General features: G+C 35.8%; 1 protein-coding gene across 3 annotated transcripts in view; it reads right to left on the bottom strand.

Annotated features, from left to right (window-relative positions):
* Positions 1 to 3341: 3341 nt before the first annotated feature.
* The window catches only part of SLC6A17 (solute carrier family 6 member 17), a 116736-nt gene continuing 105997 nt past the window's right edge, over positions 3342 to 14080 (bottom strand). For 2 of the 3 annotated variants that reach the window (XM_063451982.1, XM_063451993.1), the window contains exons 9-12: positions 13320 to 13512; positions 8904 to 9063; positions 5981 to 6143; positions 3342 to 5395 (exon numbers count right to left, since the gene is read on the bottom strand). In XM_063451982.1, the coding sequence (XP_063308052.1) occupies positions 5027 to 5395; positions 5981 to 6143; positions 8904 to 9063; positions 13320 to 13512 (885 nt within the window). In that variant the 3' untranslated portion in view covers positions 3342 to 5026. The remainder of the gene's footprint in view (positions 5396 to 5980; positions 6144 to 8903; positions 9064 to 13319; positions 13513 to 14080) is intronic. The other variant, XR_010090772.1, reaches the window with a different exon arrangement.

The following is a 14080-nucleotide window of genomic DNA, read 5'->3' as shown; positions in this document are numbered from 1 at the left end:
GTTAAGTAACTCCACAACCTCCCACACCCTTATAATGTATATGAAATGTAAAAACTATACGTACCTTTAAAATTCCGTCTTTTATAATATTCTTTTATCAGCCCCAAACTCTTCACACAATTCACCTCCTGTATTACATACAATTGGACTTAGAATAAGTGGTAGCCTCTCTCACCTATCCTGCATTTTCAAACACATTGCATGGTTTTACTAATCACTTAGCCACAGTTACTTTCTCTGCTGCAACTATTTACAATATTATTAAAACCATAATCGGTTGGTATACTACTGGAGTGGTCTGGTAACATGGACTACTACATTTCTGTTTTGCAGTTCTGGAAGACCAAATGGTTTGTTCCTTGATTTCCAGTTTATATGGATTTCAAAACCAAAATATATACTAAACGCGCTCTCCATTGGTATCTGTTAAAAAGATAGGTGCTGGATCCAAATAAACAAACTCTACAAGTGTCACCATAAAAAAAAAAAAAAAAAAATTTTTTTTTAAATAGGGATCCGTAGGAATAGCTTTTTGTACTTTTTGTAATTCCCCTTTATGATTTTCCTGCATTGGTACCCTGTCTCCATTACAGATATCTTTCTATCACAGGGATAGATGTTTGAGACTACACCTCCCATGATGCTTTGCCAGCATTATGTGTGTAAGAGCATTATGGGGGATGTAGTCCACAACATCTGGAGAGCCGAAGGTTGCCTATCCCTGTTCTATCAGTATCCTTTTGCATGCATGTTTTATGTGTGCACATTCCAACTTAAAAAAAATAAAATTGATTTTGACCTGTGTAATTATGCATTGTGAGTTGGACTCCTCAGTATCCTGACACTGTACTAAAAAACTCGCAACAAACTGATCTACGGCATTTGAAATTAGCAGCACACCCAAATAGCAATGTACCAAAAGCCACGTTTCATGAGGAATACACAAGGCCTTGGTTTAAGGGGTTAAAGCCAAACTGTCTTCTTTATTAAAAGACTATCTGGCAAAGCCAAGATCTGGGGCCAAACTAATGCATTTTGTGTGTGCTTGCACACTTTATCATTCCTAAATACTTTTAATGCTAATGTTACCTCCCCTAACTTCCAACTTAACCCAACCTTACCCTTATCTCCCCCTATCCCTACCTTTACCCTAAACATTCTCTCATCACCATTTATATTCTTCAAACCAGTCATAGGGGTACTCCTAAAGATTCAATTTACTATTTGCTGTATATCTTAGAGGATATTTTATATAGGATATTGTATATATATATATATATATATATATATAAACATTCATGCAAATAACAGAAATAATTTTAAAGGGAAAGCATCATTAGAACACATGGGCTTTTTTTTTTTAAATTACTTTTATAGTGATTTAATAGGCAATGTGGTCCAGTTTACATTGATGTTTACATGTTCAGGTTTGACCTTCTGGAAAGCTACTCCATATTGTCACTTGATGCTGCATCCCACCAGGTAATGTTTAGCGATTCGGGTATCAGCTGTTCAGGACTGAATTATTATTTTTTTTTAACTATTAAAATCGTTTTGCAAATAAATAGATCCAAGAAAACAACGCAGCAAAAGAGATTCTTGTGTGAACAGAGTTTTATTTTATGTACGTCAGGACTGTTCAATCTATTATACACAATGTTTTCTAAGCTACAACATAGCACAGATAGGAGAGAAAACTTCTGAGAAAGGAACACACAATGAACAGGGTTTTATAACCGAATGCAGGTATACAGATTGTGCTACACCAGTAGTGCAGGTATACAGATTGTGCTACACCAGTAGCTATACTGCAGATTTTTCAAGCATTTTGAGGCTATAGCAACCCTGGAACATACACTTTCCTGTGGGAGAAGTAATTTCACAGAGCAGGAGAACTTTAAATAAATGGCTATATGTCCCCTTTAAATAACTAACACATACCCAAATACGAGTCTGTGGCATCCCTGGGTAGCAGTAATGAAATGAATAGTTAAGAAGGTATACTCTCTGATATTATGTAGATTACCTATCAGTCTACATACATGTGCGATTTCAAATAATGGCATTTATCACAATATAGTAAAGGGGCTTTGTGCATTGATCCCAAGCACAGGGCTTCAGGAAAAGGTTCAACTTCAAAGCAATGTGTCACATTTAGCAGCCTCTATCCGATTATCACTATAAGCAGAATATAATTTTGTTTTCTACATTATTTCTTCATGGCTTTTACCTAATATAATTAATATACAGAAAAGCATATTTTAGATATACACTAAAAAAACTACTTCTTGCGCTTATTGATAAGTTCTTTTTAGTACAATCTTCTATTGCCTTCTTACATCATGAAGCACAGTTTGTTAAATTATTGCTGAAATGCCTCTTTACCGTAATTATTCAAACTATGGGCATTAGACCCAGAGTTGCATTATTGCTGCCCCGATACGGTCCTTGCTATCGAGTTCCTCGAATGAGTTCTAATAAACAGATCAACTAACTTGTGCTATTTTTCTGGTGTATTAGTGCACTTCCATCTAGACACCAGTGTACTTTGCAACTAGCGAGAGCGTGGCTCAACTATTTTCCTCTTTGTGCTTCTCAGATTAAAATTATGTGCTATTTTAAACCTAGCTTTTCTTGGGGCGGATTTGATATGGTTTGAAATTCCCTTTAGAGACAGATGAGGCATTATATTGTGATATGAAAAAAAGCATCTAATTGGCCCATTATACAGCTTGACTTTCTCCCAGGCCATTCATTTCATGTGTTTGAAGAATATCAGGTATCAAAGATGCGACTGGAACATTTTCTTTTCTAAAGCTTTTGAAACGGGTTTAATGTTCTTTCTGTGTGCACCCTGATTCTCCTGCTCTCGGAGAGAAATTTTCCAAAATGGCCTAAAAATGGAGGTGGCCATACAGGTTAATCTAACTTTAACACACAGTGTTAACTAACCCTAACAGAAGCTTAATATGTAGTTACTAATTGATACACAAAGCCAATTCCACAAAACTACATATAGCAGTTCTTTTTCCGAAAGCGGAGGTTACATTCACATACATTTCACTAGAAAATTATAGATATTTTTTACATTATACATTGCAAAGAGATTTATACAAAATAATAAGAAGCATATGTAACGATTACTTGAAGGACATAATTTACACAGACATGTACAATGGAATATACAATATACACAACAACATAATATATAATTATACATAGAGTTCATTATTTAGAGCATTAGGCCTTGTCAGGTGTCATTGACTTAAATGATCAAATTAATGCTAGATTCTGAATTCCAGACAAATTTAAAAACGAAAAGTAACAAAATAATAATTTTATAATAGAATTGGGTTACTAAACCCCGAGCAGCAGAACAACAGTTGTCAGTTAGTTTCCTTCATGAGAAGTTCTAAAGCATGCAGTGATTACGATGGCCAAGGGAACTCAAACATTTCCATGTAAATTTGACGATTTCTCAAAAGAAACTTCTTAAAATTAGTTAGATAGGTTCTCTCAGGGAAACACTGCAAATAATCAATAAACTACTGTAAATAGTGTTATCAAACATCACAAGCCCACTTTCCACAGTATGTATATTTTTATGGATTTACAAACACAACATATCGACCCTGAGTTGAAATATTTCCACCTCCACTAAAGTGCATGGCATATTTTAAATAATCAAAAATAATAAGAATTATAAAGAGCTTTGATTGCTATACCTGGAGCAGATAGTGCTATTTTATGCCATGGCAGCTACTGTCAGTATTTTGCTATATTATAAATAAGATTATTTCAAGGAAGCTTTTACTACCCCAAGTCTGGTATAAAAACACTGTTTTACTGTCTGTCAGAATTCATTCTGTATGTTGACGTCTACATTGAAAAATATATTGGGAAACGCCGGAACTTGAGTTAATTTAGACATGTTGATACTGATTCAATAACATATAGCATCATAAATGTGTTGGCATGGCATAAAATGGTACCACTGTAAAAGTATAGATTAGAATACATTCTTAGTACAAAGACTAAAGCTGGGGTGTTATGGAAAGACAATAGAAATGAGCACAAAAAGTCTGTAATTTTTGTATCTTTTAGGAAAATGCCAATTATTGTCTAACTTTAGTGACAATTGCAGTGATTGTAATTGCAAAGTGTATATTGATAGGAAAGACACAGTAGGGGAAGTTACATATGGCAATCATCTCTAGAGATACGCTTAATTTTGAAATAATGTGGTGCACCTGTAACCTTAATTATAACTGAACACAATTCAAAGTCTCATGGAATTATATTGCAATTAACCCAAAATGAAAGGGTTGGTCACAATGTATGCAATGTATTCACTCCTGCATAGCAGATTCATTTGTTCTCTCTCGATTGTCAGGCTCCAGAGATTCAAAATAAAAATTGCCTAAAGTAAGAAAGAAAAAGAATACTTGTACAAAGCTTTTAAAAACCTATAAAATGCTTGTGTCTAATGAATCACAGTTGAATTAAATTGGCTGGTCTAGGAAGAGATGGCAGTAGGGTCTTGATCAAATCAAAAATGTTTTGTTGCCATTTCTAAGGCTGCTTAAATAATGAAAAAAAATGTGTTTTAAAATGATTAACCTTTGTGATTTGACACATGCCAAACACGAATGATAAATAGTGGTTTACAACCATATCCTGTTCTGTGTTTTAAAGCTTGATATACTGTGCAATCTAATAGTCTTCGTGACTTAAATACTTGTGTAAATTTACATTATAGCAGACTGTAAATGTTTACAAAGTAGACATTCTAACCCAAGTCCGGGAGTATCTTGAAGTGTTCTTCAGAGTTATGAGTTGTGCCATGGAGAAAATTGGTTTTCTGATTCCACAGAATCTTAACATTTGTGAAATTATAACTCTTTTTAATCAGCCTTTGCCAGAAGGTGTCTTGGAAGGTTTCACAAAATATATATATATATTTATAAATAAAATAATCAATCTTAATTGCATCTGACAATGTTGTAAGGATAATCAGAAGAACGGATCACAGTTCTGACTCAGGGGTTGTTGCCAGGACATAGCCACTTCCGTAGCGTCCATTAGATGCTCCTCCTAAATCTAAAGGACAAGCATTTTCAGGACCCAGGTATGAACGATGAGAGGGCATCGGAGATGGGGTTTCACTAGGCACTTTGCTCAATATAAAGCGTGTTTCATCATTCTCCTCCAGGTTGGAAATATCCTTCATCATACGACCTTTTTTATACGACACAGATAGTCTATTTGATCCATCAGGTAGGAGTTGAAATTGCCACAGGATGAAGATAACGGGGAATGGTAGAATAGCTAGTATTATAAGGCAAATAAGTAATGAAAGTGCCCATGGAGGGTACAATACATATTGTTCTGTTGCCTGAAAAACAAAAATAAAAATATACATCTGTAACAAAGGGTATACGGGCACCGGTTACAGTTCGTAGTCATGCGATTAGAATAAATGTATATTATATGTAATGGTAACAAACCATGTATTGAGGAAAAATAATACCACTGACTTGGGAGACATCATCATTAATCACAAAACCGAAGCATTGTTATCCTATAATAAGCTGTTCATTGAACACACATGTGCGAAAATGCGTTTAACCAATCAGTGTCTTCTTGTGATTTTACTGGCATACAACCTCACAGTATTCTCCCACAGTACTGTATACTAAAATTCAAAGAGTTTTAAGGAGAAAGACAAGACAAAGGAACAGAGGGATGTTGGTACTGAAAATAAAAATATACAGGATTGCTACAAAAAGGAAGTAGGAGAATGGAAAGAATAAAGACGTGGATGGGTGTACTTTGTTGTAGCAGTTTAGATGTAATATCGGAGGGTTAATAATCTTAAAAGAAAACACAACTATTTAGAATGTTATCACTATAGTTCTCAACATTTACTCTTAAATTAGGCATACCATGTTTAAATAATCTGTAATTAGGTTTCACGTACCAGTTCTCTGATCCATGCACTGTAACCAGGGGGACTAATGCCAAGTTGAATGACACTTGCCGTCAGCAGGATAGCCATAAAGATTGGTGAAACATATTTCCATGAGTAAAAGTAGTAGCTGTAAGGTCGAAAACCAAGCATCTCTGTAAGCTCCTGCATAAACCTAGATGGGCAGAAAGAACTAGACTTGTGTACGGAGAACTTAAATAAAAACACAGAACATTCTTAGAGGGTGCAGCCTATCTTACCAAGGATAAGACCCTGTGAACAATAGCTTAAAATAGTATTTTTTTAAAATTGGGGAAAAAAACAAAACAATGTTTCTCTGTAGCAAAGACTTAATATCTTTTTTAATCTTCCGATTACCAAACCCATAATTACTATGAGCTTGACGGCATGTTCCCACACATAGAAGCACACAGCAATTATATGTAAAATTTAGATGATTATCATCCTTCTCTGACACGGTAATAGGTTTGTAGTAGGGTGGTGTCTCAAATAGCTCTCTTCTTGGTGTCACAGACACTGCAATCCACAGGGAAGTGAATGAATACAGCCTGTGATTTCAGATAACAAGCTCTGTTAATCAGTTTTCAAGCTATGTGGTACAGTTATCTACTTAAAAGAAGAATGATTCAAAGCTTGCTTGATGCAGGGACTATGTCTGCAGTTCACAAGTTTTAAATATTCAGATCTTTCCCGTAACATGTGTCAGAGTTTTTGATTGTCTTTAAAACATTGGGAATAGGCGTACTTAAATTATTTGGTACCCAGGGATCATCTTTTGGTAATATATCCCAAATTATATTTTTTATTTGTGTTGTGACACTACTGGTATGTCTCTCTGAACCCAACTCACCAGTTATGTTACTCACATCCCCCTGGTACTCTCTCAGCCCCATTAACCATTGTGTCTCTCATAACCCCCTTAATCCCTGTGTGACTCAACTCTCCTAATCCATTTATCTGTACCTCCTCTGTTGCTAATTTATGTCTCTTTCAAACCTGTTCGTACACCCTGGTTTCTCTCTTAACCCACCTCTTGGGAATTTTGTGTCTCGTAAGATCCCTTACCCCTTACGTATCTCTTAATCCCTCTGTGTGTCTTTTACACCCCTACCCTTATCCGTCCACCTGCTGTATCATGGTCCTGTGTAACAGTGGTAGAAGATCTTTATGTTCCTTTGCCCGGCTTGACAGTGGGCCTTTTCCATATCAGAACTTCTTGACTAAATTTGAATTTCAGTTTTCATTCACTACAATTTGGCATATATCCCAAGATATATGGCTTTATATATATATATATATATATATATATATATATATATATATATATATATATATATTACGTTATGTGAATCTTCATTCTATCAGATTGGAACTACTGTGAAGCCTAAAAGAATATGAAATCTAAACCTGAATTAATCAGCAGACCTTTAGATTTACAGGGAAACTATACTTAGATTAGTTCTTCTGTAAATTGCAAACGGTGTGGTATTATATGAAGAAAGGGGTAGATTTATCAAATTGCGCTGTTCTAAAAAGTGTTGCGAAATTTAATGGAATGTGCCTGCTAGCTGCACTAGTTTATATAGTGATTACTCCACTTTTAATTCTTTAGACGACTTTTTAGAATGGAACCCTTTGATAAATATCCTGCATAGCATGAATAGTGAATTGCTATATAGACAAACCAAAGCATTTTCGTTACATTGCAAGCTCTGTACAGACATTTTATTGTAGTTCAAAAACTCTGCAGGATTCAAAGAATCTCTTCTACTATTGCTAGAATGTAATCTTCACAATCTATGCCTCATCATTTAGATGGCAAGCTATGTGTATACTTTTTTCTAGTACTCTGATATACACATTGCTGTGATCTTAATGAATCTCCTTGCAGATTGTAAGATCTGTTGCTCAAAGTGTATAGCAATTTTTTCAACTACTTTTTGATTTTACAGCCCTTGAATATGTTTCCATATCTCCCATGAACACTGAGTAATGTTCAATAAATATTCAAAATCGTATTTCTATTTAAGATGCAAGTGTTGAAAGTTTCAACCCTACTTCTTTTTTTTTTATACAGAGCTGCTCTTGGCAAAATAAAACAGCATATATTTGTACAAGATGAATAAGCTTTAGTACTTAAACTTTGTCTTAAAGGGTTACACAAACTAAAACCAGTGTCATATGAAAATACTGGTTCCCCGGTCAAAGTTTAAATCAATAAAATAAAATACTGCTTGCCGCTATATCTGAGCTTAATAGGAGAATAAGGACACAAGTTTCACTGTACAGCCTGTTCAAAAGTGCAAGGTCACAGGTTCATATTCCGGCAAGGTCAACTTAGCCCTTCATCCTTCTGAGGTCGATAAAATGAGTATCATCAATTGGGTAATAATAACCTCTATTACTATTCAGCTGCCGATTTGGTTAATTCCGAGAGCGTGCGCTGAAAAGCGCTGTGAGTCCCACTGGCAGAAAGGTGCTATATAAATACTAGTTATTATAGAACATTAAGTCATATAAACCAGTACTTTAAATCGAGTAGTAAATTCCTAAACTATATAATTCTCACTCTTATGAAAAGTGAGAGAAAGAGGAAAAAAAGTAAGTCAGTGAGAGAGACAGAGATAAAAACATATAGGGAGGGGAGAAAGAAATTGAAATTATAATGCCAATATTTATTTTACCTGTGAACCTAATTCAGATTAAGATTTTCATAAAATATTTGCTCATTTTAAAGAGAGAAACTTTTAAGTGAATTTCAGAAACTGCAGTGCACTGTTGACATAAATCTGTATACCTGATAGGACACAAGAGAACGACCATACAAATCAAGAATAAAAACAGTCCAAACTGGAGAGAGAGGAAAGGTCAAGGTTTGAGGTGAATGACAGACATGGGGTGGTTAGATTCTTACTTCTTCGTGCCATAAACCCAAGCTACTGCAATGTTTTCCAGGATGACCACAATGGTGAGTGGTAGTGTGGCAGAGTAATCATCAAACATGTTGACGAAATAATTCCCCGAACGCTGAACAAAGATCAAACCCAGCAGGAAGGCAAGGATGCAACAGCTGACTACAATTATTAGCAGAAAGAAGAATTATATAGTGCAATGATGTGTATGGCACACAGGTGCAACAGTATAAACGTGCAAATTATCCATGCAACCAGCATGAAATCAGTATTAACATTCCTTCACTGCAGATCCATTAGATATTGCTGCACAAAATACGTTAGCAGAGCTTAAGAGATCGAATACATCACCGATGTGCGGAGCCCCAAATTCGCATTTCATATCTGTTTCTAGCCTCACATTGAAGGCAGTTAAAATAAATAATTTTTAAAAAATTCTAAAGAATTTGTCTAATGCCAAATTTTCTTAGTATGTTTGAGTTCCAATTGTAGGTTTAAATTTGTTTGAAGTTTAATTGATTTATTTTGACTAAATATTTTTGTAAATGCGGATTTTTTTGGCATGTCCACAAAGTGTTCCAAAGGGATCATTTTGACAGAGTCACACATCTTTTATGAAAATGATGGTTACATTTTAACCCCCATGCTTGTTGGCTTGGATATGAAAGTTAAAATCACTAGCTAGCTGAGAAATATTTCTATGATTAAGCTTGGACGTTTTCTCAATTAAGTTTCAATGAAATGGATGACCTGCTCAGGAAAATTAGTACAATCAGTGCTAATTTCTGGATACATTTCAGGTAAACACATATGGTGACTGGACATTATCCGACTGCATTGGTACGTAACTATAAAATTGCCAGTATCAGAATAGCACATTTAAATTGATGGTGTTTCCTTTCACCTCTGCATTATTTTAAAGCCTTTTATATTGGCACTATTAAAATATCAACTGTCAGGGTGTGGATCTTACAGATCTGATAGATGACCATGCCAATAATATTTTAAAAACACTATAGAGGACATTTACTAAACAGGGAATTGTAGACTTTAGCTCAAAATAGATTTTGTAGGTACGATCTACACTGTATAAAAAGTTTTAAAGAAATCTTACAGTTTCTTACAATAACCTACTAGTACCATAACCACTACATAATTTAAAAATGTTATGGTGCTAAAATTGTCATTTTAATTGCAGATAAGGAAAATAAACAAAGATGTAACACTAACCGGAAAATGTGTCCAGAATGACCAATTTTACCTAAATCTAATTCCTTTTGTTGACAATTCTCCACGATTTCCAATTCAGTGAATAAACCATATTATGATGTGCATTAAAAAAACAGCACCATTACAGTAGTAAATCAGTTTAGACAGAATTACTGATTGCTTATGGATTGGTTTCTACCATTGTGTAAGTCATCACAAATGCATTTTGGAATACATAGTAATTTATAAAAGTACCAAATGTTGTCTATAAAAACTACCTTTAGCGCAAAAGTTAACCGAAACATACAGCATTAAATTAAAATGCACACAACTTTTTATCAGTCTCTTGTTATCGGTCTTCTTCTAATTTGGGGATATATAAGTCATTTGTTTTTCTGAACAAAACAATTCAAATAAATGTTATTTAATTAACTACATATGGTTTAGCTTTCATACTAAACATCTATTACACAGACACCATTCTTTATTTATATGATAATATAAAGCATATTAAGTACACTATTATCTGCTCTAGAATGTGTTTGGCCTATGCAAATCAGTAGTATTATTATAACTGGTGTTTGTATTTAATTAAACTGTGGCTGCCTGAATATGTTATTATCTTATCAAGGACATTACAAAAATGGCTCAAGAAAAGACAAGTGAGATGATGAAGGAGCAGAGGGAAACAATCAAGATGAATGCACAGAATGGAAAAAACATGAGATTAGGTAATTGCTAATGAAAAGTAAGAAAGCGTGCTATGTGTGATTGTTGTGGTTGGACAACGCATGGACAGAAAAGTGAAGTAGAAGACTGTGGCAAACATGTCTATGCCACGAGCTCCTGGAGAAGCGTGCTAGCTAGCCTCTTGCCCAAAGACTATGGACCGTATCCGGAATCCCCGTTTGGGAGTAAACCTGCCCGGCCTCCCCATGAGACTTCTTCTCGGTTCCCCTAGTGTTTTAGCTTCCCTCTCCCGAATTCACCCAAATGCTCACTCCCTGGCAGTCGTTCGGACGTATGAACCCGCGAACAGGCTTCGCTATGGAACCCTTCTCGGCTATGTGACTTTGTGGTTCCCGGTCATCTTGACTCGGTGTGATGACCCCCTCGCCAACCTGCCAGGAGAGCACTTTTTGGAGGAAAGGTGCCTGAGGCTGTGTGTAACAATCGCTCCCTGACAGCCAGGAGGAGCACCCTTTAGTTTGTTTACAGGAGCCCCTGACAGTTAACCGGCCAAAGTACTAATTGCTCTGGAACGCTTTTGGGCATGGACCACGTGTATGGCCGGTCAAAACTTTACCCCACTGGCATTTGGTCATCTCTCCATGGATCTAGGCGCTACTTTGACAGATTGGGCACTCGGAGACAAGCTATCCGGGGATATAGGACATATGGGGTTATATAGTTACATAGTTACATAGTTACGTAGCTGAAAAGAAACTTGCGTCCATCTAGTTCAGCCTTCCTCACATTCGTTTTTTGCTGTTGATCCAAAAGAAGGCAAAAAACCTAGTTTGAAGCACTTCCAATTTTGCAACAAGCTAGGAGAAAAATTCCTAGCTTGCTTTACTGTACGTATTGTTTTTTTTTTTGTATGTTGTACCTGTGTCCTGTAGATAATTAGGTTATCGGTTATCAACTCAATTATCTCCGGGACATATGCCTGGGCGGGGTTATGTGGAAAACAATGGAGACCCCATGCTGATGGTCTGTGTATAAATTCTGTGTGCCCTACCTGAATAAAGCAGTTCTTATTCACCTTTCACTCAGTCTTGGCTAGTGTTTGGGTGGGCCAGCTATACTCTATGCAGGAGAGCATAATCACTTGGAGCTGTACCCAGGACCCTGTTCCAGTACGGGAAGCTATGGAGAGACTACACCCAAGCTGAGGCAGCTAGGGGCTAAATCACTACTCTAGGGGCTGCAGCACTACTGGTCTAAGAAGTGTGCTTAATGGAGGTACCCAGTCGGGTACCTCCATCACAATCTAAGGGGACCAGAGTAAAATAAATACATATATCACTGTGAAAGCTGTTGAGAGGCTATAGGGTTAAGAACAGCGAAGGGGAAGATAGAATAAAGGGGGGGGGGAGGTGGTGGAAGGAAACAAGTATGAGAGCAGGGGAGGAAAAAAAAAGACTACACAGCATGAAGATGACTGGGATAAGGTATATATAATGAAAGTTGGGATGTAGATGAGTAAGTACAAAACCAATATGTTTAGGCTTTGCCTATTGTCATTGAGACAAAATTAGCATTAAATCCACACAATTCCCACTACATGTTTTCCTGTACATATGTTTTAACATAGTGTGCTGGTTAATACACTTTTGTTTGAGGACACATTTGATGACTAATGAAGTAGGAGATGAGCCATTGTATGCTTACAGCCCATGCATGTGACCTGCTTCCTACTAATACACTATTTTTATCTTGTCACAGTCACTGGTACTGAATATGCTGTTCATCAACAGCAAGGGCTGGGCATCAGACCTGCACAAGAAAGCACAATGCAGCTGAGGATAGTGCCAGGTATTAACCACAAAATAATTCATGTGAGCACAAGAGGTACTAATGGGATGTATTAATTCAGTGAATTTATAGTATATGTACAGATCCTTAAATAAACCACTAAAATCACACAAGCCACTTCATCTCATTGAAGTGGTCTTGGTGGCATGTCCATTTCCTTTTAACCCTGCAATGTAACTCACTGTAGTCATGGAGACACAGCAGGGTTAAATCCACCTCCAGTGGCTGTTGCACTAACAGACACTAGAGGTGTCTCCACGGCACTGACCAAGTAAAAATAGGAAAGTACTTATTCAATATTTTCCTGTATGAAAGCCTGGATAAGTGCATGGTGCTCACCGCACATGTGCATCAGGTCCCCGATGCTACTCTACAAGCTGGAGGAGGACATGCCTTCTTCAGGTCATTGTGGGAGGGGGAGCAGCAAAAAGTACAGATGGCACTTTGAAGATAAAAAAGGGTAAGTAAAACATTAATATTCTACAATGTTATTGCATACAGGGGAAAGAGGCACTCAAATACATATAGGGATAAGAACACTAGAACATAAGGATACAGGTTTGTATCCCTAACGTTTTAATGTTCCTTTAATTTAGGGTAAATACATTTTCAATTTATCTATAATACAGAATATACAGCAAATATTATAAATATGGTGGAAGTGTACTAACCTGTCAGTATTTCTTTTCGTACTTTAAATGTGTCTACAAGAGGTGTGATTATGCCAGACATTGTGCCAATCATACTTCCTAGCCCAAGGTTAATCAGCATGAAGAAAAACATAACAGACCAGAATGGCGAGGCAGGGAAATGAGTCATGGCCTCTGTAAATGCTATGAAAGCCAACCCCGTTCCTTGAACTGCCTGCAAAGAGAGACAATGAAACCCCTGAGTTGGCAAATATTACCAGTATATCAAAAGCTTCAAGAGAAAAAAAAAACTCACAATTTTAAATAATAATTAGCAACACCTTGTGTGTAATGCACTTTATAGTCATTCAGTTTAATCAATATTGCACAATTATTATTGCAAGCACTTTATTTGATATATTGTGCACTTTTTATAAATTCTCTGGACTTTCTGCCTGAGTTGTCAGGCAGGTCCTGCAAATTGTAATTAATAAAATGACCTAATTATGTAAAAATATTACATAAATATATACGTAGAATTATATATACAATTTTGTAAAAATATAGTGATATATATACATATATATTTATGTGTATATATATATATATATATATATATATATATTTCGTTCTAAGTTTATTTTGATATCAATATATATTAATATCAAAATACAGTTAGAACGAAATAACACATACATATATTTTTTTATTATTATTTTTTTATTATTTTATTTTTCATAAAAATAAAATTGGTCTTGAGGCCTTGAGAAAAGTCCCTGGAGGACTGAAACGTTGACACCATT

This window comes from Pelobates fuscus, chromosome 1, assembly GCF_036172605.1.
Source record: "Pelobates fuscus isolate aPelFus1 chromosome 1, aPelFus1.pri, whole genome shotgun sequence".
In the NCBI taxonomy this organism is placed as follows: domain Eukaryota; kingdom Metazoa; phylum Chordata; class Amphibia; order Anura; family Pelobatidae; genus Pelobates; species Pelobates fuscus.
This window is presented reverse-complemented; position numbering and strand designations above follow the sequence as displayed.